Raw genomic sequence first — 19,894 nt, forward strand, 5'->3', positions numbered from 1 at the left:
AGACAGGACACAAGCATGGTGGGCACGCCTTTAATCCCAGCACTCAGGAGGTAGAAGCAGACGGTTCTCTGTAAATTTGAGGCCAGCCTGGGCTACATAGTGAGTTCCAAGATAGCCAAGGCTATGTAGAGAGACCAGTCTCAAACAAAACAGATAGGACCCCCTTTTTTTTTTTTTTTGTACGATATTTGAGACTGAACTCAGGGCATTTTGTAAGCCAGCTGGGCTCTCTACCATTGAGTCATATTTCTAGCCAGCCCCCTAAAAGATGTATCTGGGTGGAGGTTAATAAAGACATTTTAATAGAGGTTTAAGCATGAGGGTTAAGAGAAAGATGGGTGCTCAGAGGAAAAACAAGACACATCCAAGAACAGGGGTGTGAGCTTCCCAAAGAGTTGCAGGAAGTAAAACATACCCTAGTGTGAGCCCAAGGGGTCACTCAAAGGATGTATTCCTAGGTAACAGATGCCAGATTGGACCTGGTGCTGCAGGGTTATAATCCCACTTTCTCAAGAAGCGAGGGCAAAAGGATGATAAATTCACAGCCTGCCTGAGCAACTTTGTGAGATCCTGTCTGAAAATAAAAATAAATAAAAGAGTGGCGGATGCTGCTTGGTGGTCGACTGCAGCCCCTAGTACCAAGAGGGAAAAGGAGAAAAAAAAAAACGAATGCCAAAGACGATTTTCTCACATGCCTCTTGGGGTGGGGGTGTGCAGTGGCCCGGAGCTGGCCCACAGGGATTGGTGGCGGGACCGCCAGGAGGCGGAACTGAGGGCGAGCGGCGCTGGAGTCCCGCGGACTGTCACTGCCAAGGCGCCCGCCGACCCGGAAGGAGCTGCGGAGAGCTGGGGCCGCGGCAGCCATACCGCTTTGCAGAGCCGGCTCGGAGCGTGTAGTGCGGACGCGGAGCGGGGAGTCGCGTTCTCTGGAGTGGCAGGTGAGTGGCAGTGCCCTGGTCGGGGAGGAGTTGGGGCGGCAGCTGTGGCCCTCCGGAAGACGCATTGCTTAGGCTGTCCACGCGCCCAGAGCTCTGATCCCTGGCCCATCGCGAATGGGGAGCCTGGTTTTTTTTGTTGTTGTTGTTTTTACCCCCACTGCGGTGCGATGGACTACAAGTCCGGTCCGTGCCCGCGGGCACCGCTCTGGTGGCCCTCGGGGTAGGACAGTGGTTGTCACACGCAATTATTTCAGGAAAGAGTGGCAGGACGGCGCGCGAGCCTCTTTCCTTCCCCTGGACCTCAGTTTCCCCACTGGGTAAGGTGAAGCAGGAAGCAGGGGTCACTGACAGCAGGAGAGGCTGGGGACGCTCTGTGTTGTCCCAATTAGTGTGGGGACCAACGGAGCCTCCTCACTTTTAGTAGTTCTCGTTTTGCCACAGCTCAAGCCTAGTTGAGTGGAGGGAAAAGATACTAATAGGGGGAAAAATCACGATGTCCCGACAAAATAAAAATTGGTTTTTGAAACATCCAAGTCTGGCTTTGTTAGCTGAAGGAATCAAAGTCGTCAGGAGTTTAAGGTGTTGGGGTGAAGAAAATCGAACCTACTGTCGTGAACTTGGACATATATATGAGTGGGTATCATTCATACCTTGAAGGTCTGTGTCCCTTGTTAAAATGTCGGTCAAAGTGGTTGCACTGAAATGAGAGAGGAAGGTACCCCCTGTGTAACCCTGTAGTCTCAGGAAGACAGCTCCCTCGGCTGTTTTACAGATGGCCAATAAGGGAGGCGCTGCAATTTGCCCGTCTTGAGTTCTGTCAGTAAAGCAGAGAAACGTGTGGCTACCACTGCACCTTTCAGTAGATTTGTGTTTGTGGCCAGAATATGTTGACCTTTAAGATTTTTATGAACGTAGGCAGGCCACCCTAACCCTATAATTCCACCTACTCAAGAGGGCAGGCGCATCATTTGAGCCAAGACTGCCTGGGCACCATACCCAAGAGCCTATCTCAAGAAGTAGAAGTTTTTTCCACAAGTGTTAAGATGCTCCCTGGGCATTTGTGCGTTTATAGAAAAAGGAAAGTGGCCTCACTGTCAAAATGCTAGGAAAGTATTGTGATTTTGAAAATTTGCAGTTTAAAATGAAGTGTGTTTTGACCTTCCTCTGTCTTGGACTGTTGTGCTGGAGTAGAAATGCAAGCATGACTTGACACGCAGGAGTAGTCGATCAGAAATGGAAATCACTGCCACCTCATTCGAAGCTTACTAACTCGAGTGCTACAGCAGTGATTCACCACGTCTCCACTCCCCTCTCTTAAGTACACAGTTGGCCGAAACTCATTTAAATTACTTTTTTGCAAAATATGATGAAGAAATAATAGTTAAATCAGTGTCAGAAAGTTTCTCCATTGTTATGTAGTTTTTAGAGCAACTTTGATTATTGTTTTAAAATATTTTATTATATATAATTATTATTATGAATGTGTCTGTGTTAAAGGTCACACCAGGAATTATGGGTAGAGGTCAGAGGCCAGTTTGTGGGAGCTGGCTCTTGCCTTCCACCATGTGGGTTCTGAAGTCAGACTCAGGTCCTCAGGCTTGGTGACAAGCTCCTTTACCTCCTGGCCACCTTGCCAGCCCTCTGTTGGTGTTTTGAGGATGCAGTTTGTTATCACATAGACCAGTTTGAATTTTCTTTTTTTTTCTTTTTCGAGACAGGGTTTCTCTGTGTAGCTTTGCGCCTTTCCTGGGACTCACTTGGTAGCCCAGGCTGGCCTCGAACTCACAGAGATCAGTGCTGGATTAAAGGCGTTAGTTTGAATTTTCTTAGTCCACCGTGGCGAGTCCAAGTTCAGTCCTCAGTTTCACAATACTCTTTTTGGTGTCTCACAGGCTGGCCTCTTCCAGAGCCTCCCCATCAGCCTCCCAAGGTTCTCTTTCCTCTCTCTCCCCTCCCCCCTCCCTTCTTTCCTTTTTCTATTAGCTTTTGACAGAGGGTTTTCCCACCTCTCTTTTTTTCACTCTTAAAGCCATATTTTTTGTGATTTTAACCTTCTTTCGATTGGGTGTCACTTTTTTGTCCAGAGCAAGCAATTATGGACTTTTAAAAAACTATATGAATTAAAAGGTTTCGTTCACATAATTGCTTTGTATTAGGGACTGGGGTAAGGGATACGTTATTGTCCAATAAGCTGTTTTTAGGATGGAAATGTGTGGAGCCGAACTGTTTTGAAACATTTAGTATACGAAACATAGTCAATCACAGGCAGAAGCAGGCTGATCTCTGTGAGTTGCAGGTCAGCCTGGGCTACATAGAAAGTTCCAGGCCAGCTACATAGTAAGACCCTGTCTCGAAACAAAACAAACAACAAAAACCAGAGTCCAGCATGGTTTTACCTGGTATCACAGGCTAGCCTTGAACTTGATATGTAACTGGGGGTGGCCTTGAACTTTGGGTCTCCTGTCTACCTCCCAAGTGCTATCCCATGCCTGGTTTATATGCTGTCAGGATCCAACCATGCAAGCGAGGCAAGCACTCTACTGAGCTCCAGCTCCAGCCTGGCCTTTGTATTTCTAGTGGTGAATCAGATTACAGATAGCATTCCATCCATCTGGTGTGTTGGGGTAGGGCTTCTGTGTGCCATGTTGTACCTATGGAGATCAGAGTACAACCTGTGAGGTTAGTTCTCTCCTTTGAATCTGTGCGTCCTAGGGATCAAACTCTGGTCTGCGTGTCTGTCAGCAGCTGCTTACTCACTCCGCCATCTTGCTGGCCCTTCTCTACTGTTTTGTTTTAAATTAGTTTTTTAAAGTTACCATACAAAATAATGTTATAGTTGTTGTTGTTTTTCTTTTTGGTTTTTCAGACAGGGTTTCTCGGTGTAGCTTTGGAACCTGTCCTGGAACTCACTCTGTAGACCAGGCTGGCCACCTTCTTCTGCCTCCCCTCCGGTGCTGGGAGTAAAGGTGTGCGCCACCACTGCCCGGCCTAAAATAATGAGTTTATTGTGACTTTTTAGAAGCTTTATTTTATGTGTATGGGTGACTTGCCTGCATGTATGCATATGTACTGCGTTCATGCCTGAAGTCTGTAGACCACAAGAGGGCATCAGATTCCCTGGAATTGGAGTTATAGATGTTGTGAGCCACCATGTAGATGCTGGGAACTGAGCCTGGAGCAGCAAGAACAAGAGGTCTTCACCACTGAGCTGTCTCTCCATCCCCCATTTGGACATTTTCATAGTTGTTTGTCATTGTACCTTGCTCCTGTTTGTTGTACTGGTTTTGGTCACCAGTGTCATCTGTTGGAGACAGAATCTCATTAGTCCAAGCTGGCTTTAACTCACTTAAGATATTCCTGTCAAGTCACAAATGCTGGAGTTATAAATTACAGGCAAACACACCATTCCCTCCTCTCATCCCTATGTTTCCAAGCGCTGACACACACACATTTAACCCCAGTACTGTGGAGGCAGAAGCAGGCAGATCTTTGTGAGTTCAAAGCCAGCCTGGTCTACGTAGTAAGTTCTAGGCCAACCAGGGCTACTCAATAAGACCCTGTCTCAATAAAAATATAAAAAGAATCATGATGTAGTCCATGCTGATCTCAAACCAGGAATCCTTCTGCCTTAGCCTAGAGTTGTGAGCAGGTGTGTGCCACACTGGTTGGTTTGTAGTGGAATTTCTGTACTTGTGTTTACAGGACACTATCCTAGTACTTTTCCTGATGGCAGCCAGTGAGAGTGCGTTCATATGTCACGTGAAAAGGGGGCTGGCGCTCGGCCCTCAGGTAAAGTGCTTGCTGACAAGTCTAGCAACCTGAGTTCAAGCCCCAGAGTCCCTAAAGTTGTCCCCTGACCTCCACATAGGTGCCATGGTACACAACCCCTGCCCCTCCCCACACACATGTACACACACACACACACACACACACACTAATAAGTCAATAGATTTTGGTCTGGAGAGATGGCTCAGAGGTTAAGAGCACGGGCTGCTCTTCCAGAGGTCCTGAGTTCAATTTCCAGCAACCACATGGTTTTGTTTTTTGTTTTGTTTTGTTTTTCGAGACAGGGTTTCTCTGTGTAGCTTTGCGCCTTTCCTGGAGCTCACTTGGTAGCCCAGGCTGGCCTCGAACTCACAGAGATCCGCCTGGCTCTGCCTCCCAAGTGCTGGGATTAAAGGCGTGCGCCACCAACGCCCGGCCCCAGCAACCACATGGTAGCTCACAACCGTCTGTAATGAGATCTGGTGCCTCTTCTGGCCTGCAGTCATACATGCGGGCAGAGTACTGTGTACATAATAAATAAATAAATCTTAAAAAAATAAGTCAATAGATTTTAAAATGAGAATGCTATCAATCTTTTTTATATTAAAAGTTAATAATATTAAATTGGGCATGGATGCTTATAACCCAGCACTTGGGAGATGAAGAAGGAGCCAGCCTGAGCTACATGATAACTTGTCCTAAGGAAAAAGAAAACAAAAACTCAAGCATAAGGATTCTGTTTCCTCATAAATGAGTCATAAACATAAAATGTTCATATGAAGTTTTTAAATTTGCTTTTATTTTGAGTAACAGCTTTGTTGAACTAGACTTGACATACAGTAATATTAACTTTAGGAGTGTTCAGAGTGTTCTCAATATAGTCACAGTCTTACACAACCTTCACTAATTCCAGAACATTTTTCCTCACCTCTGAAAGAACCCAACCCCCACTAGCGGTCACCCTGGCTCCCCTCCCCCTCCTGACAGCACTAATCTGCTTGCTCTCCAGCTCTGCCTGTGGTAGACGACATTTCACACAGAGAGCTGGCCCTGGACGTTCAATGGGACAGAGTTTTAAGCAGTGATTTGTAACCTGAGTTCTGGTCACTGCGCTGATTTTCATGTTACCTGAGTAGATTGCCTTTTAATCTGCAGAGCCCTTTCCTGTTTGGTGTTCATGTAATAAATAAACCTGCTGACGTGCCCTGCTTCCTTGTCAGTGACCTTTGCTCTTCACATGTCCCTATGATGTGTGCCTGAGTTGTGTAACCCGTTCTCAGGGCTCAGGTGTCTGTTTGCAGCTAAGTGACTTTATTCTTAGTTGGGTGTTTTTATTTTTACTTCTATTTGAAAAAACAAAAACAAATAGCTAATTCTGTTTTAGTAATTCCTGGCTTGTTTTGAGGGTTTTATAAGTTGTGGTTTTGTGGGAATATAGTATCTATTTTCTCAAGTAGAGTTTTTCCTGTGTAATTAGATAATTTCTCTGAGGATAAATTTTGTAGTAGCAGGTTGGTCCCACCCTCATGCAGACAAATCCTTCCCTTCCAGGCTTACCCTGTTCCACCCTCCACCATGTCCTGTCGCTCTCCCAGCGAAGACTTTGCACTCCCATGTGTATCAGCGCCCTCTACTCTTTTAGATGACTCTACAACCTGTCACTGTGGACAATGCACCTTCTAGCCTGGCTTCCTGTACCTTTCACCCCAATGTCTCTTTATCTTTCCATGCCGGTGTCAGACCTTGGAGCCGCCACCACCCAGACCTGAACTTCTCTGAACTTCGCTCTTCCCTATTACCACACACCCTGGTCCACTTCACCCCTCTCCCTGGTTTGCTATACCAGACTTATCTTCGGTTCTCAGACGTCCTCTGCTGCGTTGGTTCTGTTCTGTGGGAGCCTTTGGTCACCACTCACCTCTCTTCTCTGTTGTCTGCTCAGCCTGGACTGAGGGGCGGCTTCACCCCCATGCTGCCCATGGTGCCCTCCAAGTGCCGTTCCTCGTGTTCTTCTTTTCTCCCCTTAGCATCAGGGTCAGGCCCAGGACCCTCTCCCGTTGTCCCTTTTCATCCTGGAAGTTTGAATTTTTAAAGCCCAGCATCACTGAGGCTAGGGTGTAAGGTGGGGGTGTTGAGGGTAAAAAAAAAATCAGCGCTGATTGGCAGTGCTGTGAATGTTTGTTAGATCTCCAACAGTTTTTTTCTTAAACTGAGTGCTGGCTGGGTGTGGTGGTGCACGCCTTTGATCCCAGCTCTCTGGAGGCAGAGGCAGGTGGATTATGAGTTCAAGGCCAGCCTGGTCTACAGAGCAAGTTCCAAGACAGCCAGAGCTACCCAAGAGAAAACTGTCTCAAAAAACAAAATGAATCAGTAAATAAACTCAGCGTTAGGGCTCCGATCGTGGTCCTCTCGTGTTCTTGGCGAGCGTGCCATCGAGCCGCGTCCCATCCTTTGAGCATGCGCTCAGCTTGACCCGCCACCGCAGAACCTGCTGTGTGTCTCAGAATGGCCTCAGCTCGCCTCTGCCACTGTTCTGAGACAGGGTTTCACTATTCATGTAGCCCAGGCTGGCCTAAAGTCAGTCCTCTGACTCAGCTTCCTCAAATCTGGGATTACAGCATAGGCCACCAGGCCCTACCCTCCTCATGTCTGGAGTCAGAGTCCTGCCAGCTCCACAGATTTCCTGGGTCCCCCTTCCACTCACAGAGGAAGGGCGCTCCCAGTTAAGCTCCATGTTAGCCTTTGCTCCTTCTCTTGGTTAATTTCTCCCCTCTTTTTCTCTATTATGTAGCTCTCTGTCCTGGACTCACTCTGTAGACCAGGTTGGCCTTGAACACAGAGATCCACCTGCCTCTGCCTCCCTAATGCTGGGACTAAAAGTGTGTAACACCACACCCAGATCTTCCAGAAGTTTTTTCCTTTCAGTTACCATTCTACCCAAGCCTCACCCTTCCTGGAGAAGAAAATCATTTAGACTTCTGGGGTCTAGCTCAGGCTGGCTAGGGCCTCCTGCCTCAGACTCCTCAGTGCTGGGATTATAGACATGTACTACCACATCTATTACAAACTTAAAAAAAAATCTATTTTACTTTTTAACTTTTAGGTTTATTATTTTATGTGTTTGCCTGCATTTATGTTATGTGCACCACATGCCTATAGATGTAAGAAGAGGGCGTCAGATCCCCTGCGACTGGGGTTACAGATGACTGTAAGCCACCAGGTAGGTGCTGGGAATTGAACGTAGGTCCTCTGAAAGAGCAGTACATGCTCTTAACCATTGAGCCAACTCTAGCCCACAGTTAGAACTTTTGGAAAGAGGAAAAGGATCTCTTCACTGTTAGCCTCTGCTTTTCATTCATGTCTTAATAATAATAGCAGCCAGATTAACTTTGTACATTTTGTGTGGTGTGTGCATGCACAGACAGGCATGGTTTGCATGGATGTCAGAGAATACATTTGGAGAGTCAGGTCTCACTGTCCACCTTGTTGAACAGGGTCTCTCTTGTCTCTACAGCTGTGCTCTGTACTCCACTCCAGGCTAGCTGCCCCCTCCCCCCAGACTTCTAGTAATTTTCCTGTCTCTGTCTCCCATCTTGCCACAGGAGTACTGTGATTACAGATGTGTGCCACTGCATCTAGCTTTTTACATGGGTTTGGGGGATCACACTTGAATTGTGAGGCTTGTATGGCTGCCTCTTTTACCTGTTGAGCCTTCTTCCTGGCTTTTTTGTGCACCTGATCTTTACTACATGCCAGCAGGTATTTCAGAAGAAACTTGTAACTCATTCAAAGTCATAGCTTATGAATCAGAAATAGGATCTCCTCTGCTTTAAGTTCTGGCCATGGGTCCTCCTTCAACACAGCTCTCGGGCAGTCAAAATTTGTCTCTGGGTAACTGAAGGCAGCTAATGCTTCCCTACAGCTGCATGTGATGTCACTAACTTCTTTCATTTTTGCTACCGACTCTTCTGGCTCTCCTGGCCTTCCCTCATTCCATAGTCCACCCCCCACTCCCCCCCACTCCCCCACCCCCCGTTTGTCCCTAAAAGATCATGTCAAGCATGACGTGTTCATAGCGTTTTGGTGGGTATCAGAGGCAGGAGGACTTTAAGTGGAGACAGTAGAGGGACATCTGATGGCCAAGTGTGGCTCACCAGTCTTTTGACCCAGGGAAAGCCACAAGAAGAGAAGTAATATGTGTTAAGTTTGGAAAGGTAACTAAGAGAAAAGGAGAGAAAATTCTGGAATATTAGACCAGCGATTTGATTGAATTATTTCTCAGCTCAGAAACTTGTGGAACTCTTCATCCATCATGTAGGGTGTATAGAATGGACAGATAATTTGTCACCTGAATCGTTATACTGAAGTGACAGGTGAAAGCTGAGACTGTCCCCAGTGGCCACCCTGGCTGTGCAGCGAGTCACTTCCAAGATGGCATTTGACAGAGCTACTCTGGAGACAGCGTGTAGTGGATGGGGACAGACTTTTTTATTTGGAGATGACAGGCGTCTGTCACTGTGCTAAGCAACACAAATTTCTTATCAGGAGGCTTCTGTGGGGACCGGAGTCTATGTGGTCAGCTGTGGATAGGATTGTGGCTCAACTGAATGTGAGAGGTGAGGAGAGGGAGGAGTCAAACATCTGAAACAAACAACCAACAGCCTGATGTGGCTCGTGGTGGAGTGCTGGCCTAGCCCGTCAAAGGCCTGGCTTTGATCCTAAGCACTGCAGGGATAAAGGGTAATGATTTCAACCTGGTATCTATTTATTTGTTTATTTTTACTGGAACTATACTTAGGACCCTCCCAAATGCTAGTGAAGCTCTCTACCACTAAGCTATACCCAGAGCTCTCCTTTTGCTGGTCTGAGACTGGTCCCACTAAATTTCCCGAGCTGGTCTTAACTACACACCAAGTAGCGTAGTCGGACCCTGAACTTGGTCCTCCGCCTCAGCCTCTCAAGTGACTAGGAACACAGGCTTGTACCCTAGGCCTGGCTCTTTTTTGTGTTTGGTTTTTTTTTTTTTTTTTTTTTTTTGTGATAGGGTATCTTTATATACCAGATGATGGCCTGGAACTGGGTAAGTAGCCCAAGTTGGCCTCGAGTTCAGATTCCTCCTGCCATGCCCCCCACCCCAGTATTGGGACGGCAGGTGTGTACCACCATACCCAGACTTGATATAAAGCTTTAGAGCCTAGTGTGAGAAGAGGGTAAGGTATGGGTGTGGATGTCAGAAAGGTACGGATTCGAAGCTTAGCTGCACTAATCACTGATAGTTGAAGTTTTTAGTCAACACAGTCTCTCCTATAAAACAGGAACACTGGTATACCTGAAGGATTTGGGGGTATTTAATAGTGAACTAGAGACGCATAAACAGGTCATTGCCGACCTCTGTAGGCTGTGCCATAGAAGTGAGACCCACGGGGTGTGGCTGAGGGCTTCGCTCCAGGCTGCATTTGGGCCACTAACTCACTCCATCCTCACAGCACCAGCTCAGGTAGCTGCTGGTGCCTCATTTTACAGGGGAGGAAGGTACAGTCGGTTGCCTAAGGTGGACAGGAAGTGGGCAGGTTCTGGCTTCAGAGTTCCTGGTCTTAACCTCTAGACCAGTGGTTTTCAACCTGTGGGTAAAGACCCCTTTGGCAAACCTCTGTCTCCAAAAAGGTTTAATAACAATTCATAACAGAAACAAAATTACAGTTATGAAGTAACAATGAAAATAATCTTGTGGTTGGGGTCACCACAGCTTTAGGAAGGTTGAGAACCACTGAGCTAGACCGTAATATTCCTAGAGATTCAATGAATGGTAGCTGTTTTGTTTGCTTTCCTCGTTTTTTTTTTTTTTTTTTTTTTTTTTTCCTGAATGACTGTAGAGTTGAGGTGGCCTGTGCTTATGATCCCAACATTCAATCAGGAGGCAGAAACAAGATTTGAAAGTTTGGGGCTAGCCTAGAACATGTAACAAGACCCTGTGTCTCAACACCCATCCCACCTGCAGTCAAAATAAACATAACTGAATGAGTGACTCAGCACCGCTCTTCATCTTTATTGTAGGTGGGGAGCAAGAAGTGTGATGCCTGTCTAGTGTCTGACTTACTAGTTAGCATCCATTGATGGATCTCATCTTGTTTCTGAAAACTTGCTATGAAATTGCAGGTGATCTTGACTTTCTGGTCATCCTCATCCTGCTCCACCTCCCAAGTCCTAGGGTTACACGAAAGCCAGAATTTTGTTGTTGTTTTGTTTCGAGACAGGGTTTCTCTGTGTAGCCCAGACTGACCTGGAACTCAGAGATCTGCCTGCCTCTGCCTTCTGAATGCTGGGATTAAAGGCGTGTGCTATCACCCTGTTTTAAGATTTGTGTGTGTGTGTGTGTGTGTGTGTGTGTGTGTGTGTGTGAGAGAGAGAGAGAGAGAGAGAGAGAGAGAGAGAGAGAGAGAGAGAGAGAGAGAGAGAGAGAGCGCAAGAGTGATTCATGAACATAGGTGCAGTTGCCCTTGGAGTCCAGAAGAGGGCGTCAGATGCCCTAGAGCTGGAGTTACATGAGGTTGTGAGCCACCTGATATAGGCACTATAAACCAAACTTGGGTCTTCTGGAAGACTAGTAAGCACACTCTTACATCTTAGGTGTATGAGTGTTTTGCCTGCATGTATGTATGTGTATCACATATGTGCCTGGTGCCCTCAGAAATCAGAATAAGGTGTCATGCCCTAGAACTGCCTGGGTGTTGTGAGCTGCCCTGTGAGTGTTGGGAACTGATCCCAGGTCCTCTGCAAGGGCAGCAGTGCTCTTAACTGCTGCTCCCTCTCCCCAGCCCTCTTCAGCGTTAGTGCTGGGATTACAGGGAAGCCCTCACAGCCCGCTGTGTACTATAGGGTTCTAGCAGTTTGGGTTAAATTGATTGGTATGGCTAGTTTATCACTCCACAGCCTTCCTGAGGGGAAGAGCCACATGAATCATCCCTCTTTGTATTCTTAGCAGTGTTTGGCTCAGGTCCTTGGACCTAGTGTAAACTCAGAAACTATGAATTAAAACAACAACATACTCTGTTGCTTTGGAAAGAAACTTTTCACACACTCTCTAAGTTCCAGTGTGTTTCTAAATTCTCTTTTGGAGACTGAACCCAGAGCCTAGGCATACCATTGCCCACACCTTCAGCCCCTACACATTTCAGTTTCTGTGTCGCCCAGGCATAATGGTAGCAGGAGAAGTAACTTTTGGGGGAAGGGAAATTTTTGAACAGGGTCTCACTATGTAGTCCAGGCTGGCCTGGAACTGGATGTGCAGCCCAGATTGTCCTTGAACTCAAAATCCTGCCTCATCCCAGCCAAGTGCTAGAATTCATGTGTAAGCATCTGCTCAAATTTCTCATTCTTGTGTTACTGACATACTCATAGTTGTTGAATATTTTATCTCAAACTGAGATTCGTGGGCTATAAAAACAGAATTTGAGTTAGGTGTGGAGGTATATCTCAAAAATTCCCAATATTCAGGAGGCTGAGGCAGGAGGATTGTGAGTTGTTTGCCGGCTTGAGGAATTTAGTGGACCCACATTAAAGAAATTAGAGGGTTAAGGATGAAGCTCAGTGGGTGAGAGCTTGCCCGGCACTCTTAAGACCCTGGTTTGACACCCACCGGCTACCCATCTCCAACTAGTTTAAGAAAGGGTGAGAAGAAGAGGGAGAGTCCATTGACAGGACTTAGAGTATCTCGGGGAAACGTGCCGGGCTCATACAAGCTGCAGGTGGCTTCGCTCCCTTTTCTCACTCTAAGGGCTGTGGGTACAGGGTCGCTTAGCTGCTGACCCCCTGGAGTCATTCCTGTCAAGTTTGACAGCCTACTGCAGACCTGATTAAAGCAGGCAGGACACGTCTAAAGAATGACAAAGATACCATAGCCTTCCCAGGGGTTGGACTTGGCCCAAGTTTCAGGCCAGAGTTATTTGTTCACATCTAGAGAGTGAACTTTGTTGACCCGTGAAAGTACATTTCTGTGGCTATGATCTTCTTTCAAGAAACTTTCTGACTTGTTTTTCCCTTTACCCCATTAGTTTGCCAAGCTCTCTTAAGTAAACGCTGAATTGTACTCTGTTTTCTACTGTGACTCAAAAGATTTGTTTAACGTGTGGTAATAATTAAATGTTGAAAAATTCAGAAAGATAACATACCCAAGTTTATCCCCTAGAACCAATAGCCATGAGAAGAGGAGCTAGGTGTGGAGGTACACGCAGTGTTCTTAGCACTGGGAGCTGGAAACTGGACGACTGGAAACTTAAGGCCCTCCTTGGCTACACAGAAGCCAGCCTAAGCTACACGAGACCCTATCTCAAAAACCAGAGAGAAAGCGAGGTTCTGCTTCACAGGGGTTCTCTCTCACTCTCACTCTGTGTGTTAGTGGGGGCTGAACCTGGGGCCTGACGTGTTAGACAAGCTCTCCACACTAAGCCTTTTTTTTTTTTTTTAAACTTACATTTTATTTACTGGGGAGGGGCACACACATACCATGGTGTCCTTGTGGAGGTCAGAAGACAGTTTGCAGGGTGGTTCCCCAGGGACTGAACTCAGACCATCAGGCTTGGCAGCAAGTGTCTTTATCCGTCAAGCCATCTCACCAGCCCATACACTGAGCTTTAAAAAAATTTTTACTCTTTGCAGGGGTGGGGAGATGCATGAGAGAAGGGGGTGGGCTTGTTTATTTGTTTTTGTTCTTTTGAGATGGTCTCCGAAAGCCCAGGCTATCTAGCTGAGTCTGGCCTTGAACTGTTTCCTCCTGCCTCTACAATCTAAGTGATGTCACATCTGACCCCAGGCTTTTGATTTATGTATTTCTGAGGCATCATCTCACTAAGGATGCCAAGCTCTTGGTCTTGAGCCTGTGGTGTAGCCCAGGCAAAACTTGAACTTCGTGATCACCCTTTCTCAACCTCCTCAGTAACTGGAGTTAAAGACTTGAACCACCAAGTCCAGCTTGGAAACTCTTACCAATTATTATTATAAAACTCAGAAAATAGACCAGGCTGGCCTCAAACTCAGAGATCTGCCTGCCACTGTCTGTATAGAATGTTGGAATTAAAGGCTTGTGCCACCACATTTGGTCTTACTAATTGTTACTACTATTTGTTGTTGTTGAAATAGTTCAATGTAGCCTAGGCTGGCCTTGAACTAGCTATGCAGCCAAGGATGTCCTTAAACTCTTGACCCTCCTGCTTCTTACCTCGTCAGATGCCAGGCATGGAAACTTGTCATCGTCTTCTCTCTCTTCTGTTTTTTCTCCCCAGCCCCCAACTCAAACAAGGAATATTTGATAAATAGCTCACATCTACATACACGGAACACAGATAGTCTCTAAAATTTGTCTTTTAAATTTTTTAAGGATTTTAGTGTATGTGTATGTGTATATAACAAGTGTGCCAGTGCCCTCAGAGGCAGAAGAGAGCTTTGGAAATCCTGGAGTTGGCTAGAGTCACAGGCAATCGTGAGCCACCAGACATGAGTGCTGGGGATTGAACTCGGGGTCTCGGGAGAGCAGGAAGTGTTCTGAACCACTGAGTCATCTCTCCAGCCCCCCAATTTTTTTTTGTTTTTGAGACAGAGTCTTACAGTTCACCCGATAGTCTAAGCTGGCCTTGAGTTCATCATCCTCCTGCCTCAGCTTCCCAATGTGGCTAGCATTACAAGTGTATGCCACCATGCTTGGCTCTAACTTAGTTTTGGAAAGGTTTTATGCCAGTTTATACTGCCACCTAATTTATTTCCTAGAGAGACAAGGTCTCACCATATAGCTGTGGCTGGCCTAGAACTGCTATATAGACCAGTCTAGCCTCAAACTTGCAGTGATCCTCCTGCCTCGGTCCTGAGTGCTGAGATTAGAGTTTTTGGCCACTATACCTGGCTTTTATTTTTTCCCTAGTCCTGGTTGTTGTAATTCATTTTTGTGCCTTCCATGGACAAAGAATGGTCTCTAGAGGCCCGATAGTTTAATGGCATTTTGAGATTTATGCATTAGCACAGATATCAGTCAGGATAACGGCCTGTTGGTGTTTATGTGTGTGCACACATGCACAAGTTCATGTGCACCACAATGTGTGTGTAGAGGTCAGAGGGCACCTTGTGGGGTTGATTCTCTCCCTGCCATGAGGGTCCCAGGAACTGAAGTGAGGCTATCAGGCCTGGCGGCAGTGCCCGTCTGTCCTGAGCCTCCCCCAGCTCTGTATTACAGTTCCTAACACTTGAGTGGTGTTGGCGGGTCACTCAGGCTTGTTTAACATCTGTCAGTGTGTTGTGTACATTGGCGATGCTGACTGCTAAATCTAAACCTTGTTTTTCAGACCGGTAAGATCTGGACATGTCCTTCATATTTGACTGGATTTACAGTGGGTTCAGCAGTGTGCTGCAGTTCCTAGGTAACTCCGCTTTGCTCTTTGTAGCTCCCCTGTTTGGCCCTGTTTGTGTGAATGCACTTGTTTGGAGAGAGCTCCTTTATGTAAGCCTGTGCTTAAGAAAGTGAGCTTTGAAATGATGAAATACATCCAGTGACTCACTCCCCTGAAACCACGTAATCTTAGGTCAGGTGTGGGAGAGCACACCTGTGTCCCAGCACTCAGGAGGCTGAGACTGGAGGGTTACAGCAGGTTCCACGCCAGCCTGCTCTTCAGAATGAGCTTAAATTTTAAAAAAAGTTGTGTATATTTGGATAATTTATTTTCTACTTAACCCCAAGTTTCTTATCTATAAAATGGCAATTTTAAATGTACTGGAGATTGAACCTAGGGCCTTACACATGTTGGGCATGTGTTCCAGCACTGAGCTGTATCCCCAGCCTAGGCTCTAATGAGCCTACTCCTAGAATTTTATTTATTTATTTAGAGACAGGGTCTTACTCTGAACCCTTGGCTGGCCTGGAACTCAAGGAGATTTGCCAGCCTCTGCCCCAAGCCCCTAGTGCTGAAATTAAAGGTATGTGTCACCATGCTGGCTTCTACCTCTTATAATTATTGTCAGTAATATTTCTAACAGAAATATATATTGCTTCTTGGTGAGTTTCTCTGCATCTTTTAATTCTTTTATCTCATTGACTCTTCTGTGAATGGAATCCAATGTGTTACCTTTGGTTGCTTTTGGTATCGACTCTGACCCAAGGCCTCTTGCATGCTAGGCTGTTGCTGTATCAGTTGATAAATCCCTAGTCCTGTCAAGTATGCAGCTCATTATAAACGTCTGTGTCTGGGCCGGGGAGACGGTTCAGTCAGTAAAGTGCTTGTTCAAGCAGGAGGACCTGAGCTCCATCCCAGCACCCACAAAAATAAATATAGAGGCTGGGTGCGGTGGCGCACGCCTTTGATCTGAGCACTGGGGAGACAGAGGCAGGCGTATCTCTATGAGTTCACGGCCAGCCTGGTCTACAAATCAAGTTCCAGAATATCGAAAGCTATACAGAGAAACCCTGCCTCGAAAACCCAAACATTAATTAATTAAAAACACAAAACTGCTGGCGGGGGTAGGATAGGACTGGCTGGAGAAATGGTTTAGCTGTGCTGGTGGCAGTGGTGGTGGTGGTGGTGGTGGTGGCGGTGGCGGTGGTGGTGGTGGCGGTGGCGGTGGTGGTGGCGCACACCTTTAATCCCAGCACTTGGAGGCAAAGGCAGGTGGATCTTGGTGAGTTCCAGGCCACAAGAGCTACACAGTGAGACCCTGTCTCACACAAACAAACAAACAAACAATCAGACAAACAAACAAAGCCCTGATTGTTCTTCCAGAGGACCTAAGTCAATTCCCAGCACCAACCACCGTCTGTACCCAGTTCCACAGGATATAACTTCCTCTCCTGTCCTCCTCCAGCACCAACTGTGCACACGGCATACAGACAGACATGCAGCAAAACACCTAGAGAGCTCAGTGAACTAAGGTGCTGGCTGCCACGGCACACAGGAGGCAGAGGCAGGCCAGTCTCTGAGTTCAAGGCCAGCCTGGTCTACAGAGTGAGTTCCAGGACAGCCAGGACTCTTACATAGAGAAACACTATCTCAAAAAACAAAAAAGAAAGGAAAGGAAAAGAAAGGAAAAAGATTACAGAGGTGGCCATGTAGCCCAGCTGGCCTGGAACTAGCATGATCCCCCTGCCTCCACTTCATCAGTGAATGTTGGAATTACAGATAAGTTTGGCTATGCTTGGATAATGTGTAGATTTTTAAATTGCTCTTTTAAAACTGAAAATGAGGGATGGAGGAGATGGCTCAGCAGTTAAGAGTACTGGCTGCCTGCCCTTCCAGAGGACCTGGGCTCAATTCCCAGCACCCGCATGGCAGCTCATGTATCTGTCCATAATTCTAGTCTCAGAGGACCCCTCTTGTGGCCTTTTCAGACACTACGTGCAGGCATAAAATAATAAAACCTGAAAATAAGAGCTAGGCCTTACTTGGTGGTACAGACCTCTGACCCCAGCTACTCAGGAGACTGAGGCAGGAGGATCATAAATTAAAAGTTAGCCTGAGCAACAGAATGAATTCAGAGCCAAGTTGGTCAATTTGGTAAGCTCCTGTCACACTGAAAAGTAAGAGGAGGAGGAGGGTACAGCTCAGTGACAGGAAGCACTTGCCTGGACTGACCTGAGGGTGGCACTGCCTCCCACAGACAGAAACGAGAACAGAGCCTGAAGATGCCTTAGGAAGCCAAGCTTACTTATGCTCAGTGTGTTTATTTATGCTGAGGCAGGGTTAGAGTTGATTACTGTTTCTTTGGTTTGGTTGGTTAATTGTTTTTTTTCCAGACAGAGTCTCTCTGTATAGCCCTGGTTGTCCTAAAACTCAGTTTGTAGACCATACTGGCCTCAAACTCACAGAGATCTGCCTGCCTTTGCCTCCCAAATATTGGGACTAAAGGCATGCAACATCACTGCCTGGCCTTTTTGTTTGTTTGTTTGTTTGTTTTTTCTTTTGGTTTTTTAAGACAGAGTTTCTCTGCGTAACATTCCTGGCTGTCCTGAAACTCTCCTTGTAGACCAGACTGGCCTTGAACTCACAGAGATCCTCCTGCCTCTGCCCCCCAAATGCTGGGATTAAAGGCATGCGCCACCATGCCTGATTCGGCCATTTGTTTTTTAAAACAGTCTCTCTACATAGCCCTGGCTGCCCTGGAACTATGTAAGCTAGGCATGATACACCTTCCTCTGCCTCCTAAGTGCTGGGATTAAAGGCAATCATGGGCTACCAAACTTGGCCTGGTTCTTGTTTTTTTGAGACAGAGTCTCATGTAGTCCAGGCTGACCTCAAGCTTGCTGTATAGCTAAGAATTGCCTTGAATTCAGATTCTCCTGCCTTTATCTTCCAACTGTTGGGATTGTAGGTATGGTAAAGTTGCAGTTTATTAGGGTTTTAATATTAATTTAAGCACAGACAGAGAGAAGCACTTAGGAGAAGGACATTGCACACCCAAGCATTCTAGACTTCTCAAGAGTTGCATTCAGGTGTCTTAACAATAACCGAGTACAACAATAACAGTAACTTTCATGTCATGTCAAATATAAAGTCATTTTCATACTCCATGTTGGATGACACTCTGACTGATCGGAACTCTTCTTCTGCAGGGTTGTATAAAAAAACCGGTAAACTGGTATTCCTTGGGCTGGACAATGCGGGAAAAACGACGTTGCTGCACATGCTCAAAGATGACAGGCTTGGCCAGCACGTCCCGACACTGCATCCCAGTAAGTGGTCGCTTCCCTGGGAGTAAGGCCGAGTCTCAGGCCCTGCCCCAAAGTTGTTTTGATTTGGGGTTTTTGGTGGATAAACTATGAGATTATTCAACCTGTTCCTGAAGCAGCTGGGTAAATAGTAACTGACCTGGTTCCCAGAGCACAAATTAAGATCTAGAAGTACTTGACTACACCATGAGCCCAGGCTAGGTTACGGAATAAGAACCTACAGAGCCAGCAGCAGAAAGAAATAGTGGGCTAATTTATATCTGTAACTGTCACAGTGAGAAGATTATAAACCAGGCAGATACAGTTTAAAAACAAGTTAATTGAAGGATGTGTGTGATGGCGCACACCTTTAACCCCAGCCCTCGGAAGAAGAGGCAGGTGGATCTGTGAGTTCGAGGTCAGCTTGGACATCATAGTAAATTCTAGGTCAACCAGGGTCCATAGTGAGACCTTGTCACAAAAAATAACAATGAAAAGAGTTGCTTCTGGTCTGCACATGTACCTGAGGCACACAAGTACCTGCACTCATATATACATAAAATAAAAATAAATGACATTTTGAAAGGACTTAATTCTTAAAGACATGGATGTGTATGCAGAATTAGAACAAACAGCTGACTATTTTTTCTTCTCTTTTGCCTACTAATGCTGTTCCCTTCATTTACCCCAGGAATAGTTTTTGAGCACCTACTGTATGCCACACCTGTGTCTAGACACAGGAAACTGCAGGGCACAGAGCAGGTGATCTTTCACTTACCCCAGGAATAGTTCTTGAGCACCTACTGTATGCCACACCTGTGTCTAGGCACAGGAAACTATGTGGCACAAAGCAAGTGGTCTCTCAGCTTTTCTTGCATCTCACATTCCCCCAACTTGTATTTTTCCATTTAAAGCATATATGGAAAAAGTAATAGCCTTGTGTCCTCTGATTTGGCAATTCTACTACTAGGTGTTTATCTGGAAAAGTGAGAATATGTATTTACCAAAAGCCTTGTGCAGAAAAGAGAAAGAAAGCGGCAGGGTATATTCTCCAAGAAAGAGGAATCAAAGCTGGGCGTGCCGCCTGTGGTTCCAGTGCTTGGGAGGCAGAGGCTGGAAGTCACAAACTGGAGCTTGGTCTACACAGAGTTCCAGACCAGCCAGGAGAAATAAGACTCCATGAGAGAAGCTGGTCACAAGAAGTTCCCTGCTGTGTGACACCATCACATGGAATTTGAGAATTAGCCAGAATAATCCATGGTGATAGACTTGAAGTCTAGGTGGAGGCTGACAGAGAAGGGAGAGGGGACAGTCTGAGATGTTGACAGTCTCCTTCCTGTACCATAGTTAATTAAATAGGCATTTCTTTTCTAGAGTAGAGTATGCACAGGGGTGTAACTGTGCCAATGGGTAGCGAGCCATATTCAAGCATTGCCCTTTTCTTTTGGTAGTAACTTTTAAATACAGACCCAGTTAAGTATTTAATTTACTTGAAACACTGTGTATAATCCCC

General features: G+C 46.2%; 1 protein-coding gene across 2 annotated transcripts in view; it reads left to right on the forward strand.

Moving 5' to 3' along the window:
* The first annotated feature begins 676 nt into the window (after positions 1-676).
* Positions 677-19,894, forward strand: part of Sar1b (secretion associated Ras related GTPase 1B) — a 28,706-nt gene continuing 9,488 nt past the window's right edge. Inside the window, exons 1-3 of one of the 2 annotated variants that reach the window (XM_028857226.2) lie at positions 803-938; positions 15,032-15,106; positions 18,286-18,405. In XM_028857226.2, coding sequence (XP_028713059.1) covers positions 15,049-15,106; positions 18,286-18,405 — 178 coding nt within the window. In that variant the 5' untranslated portion in view covers positions 803-938; positions 15,032-15,048. Of the gene's footprint in view, positions 939-15,031; positions 15,107-18,285; positions 18,406-19,894 lie in introns of both variants that reach the window. The other variant, XM_028857225.1, reaches the window with a different exon arrangement.

Source organism: Peromyscus leucopus, chromosome 8b (assembly GCF_004664715.2).
Source record: "Peromyscus leucopus breed LL Stock chromosome 8b, UCI_PerLeu_2.1, whole genome shotgun sequence".
Lineage (NCBI taxonomy): Eukaryota > Metazoa > Chordata > Mammalia > Rodentia > Cricetidae > Peromyscus > Peromyscus leucopus.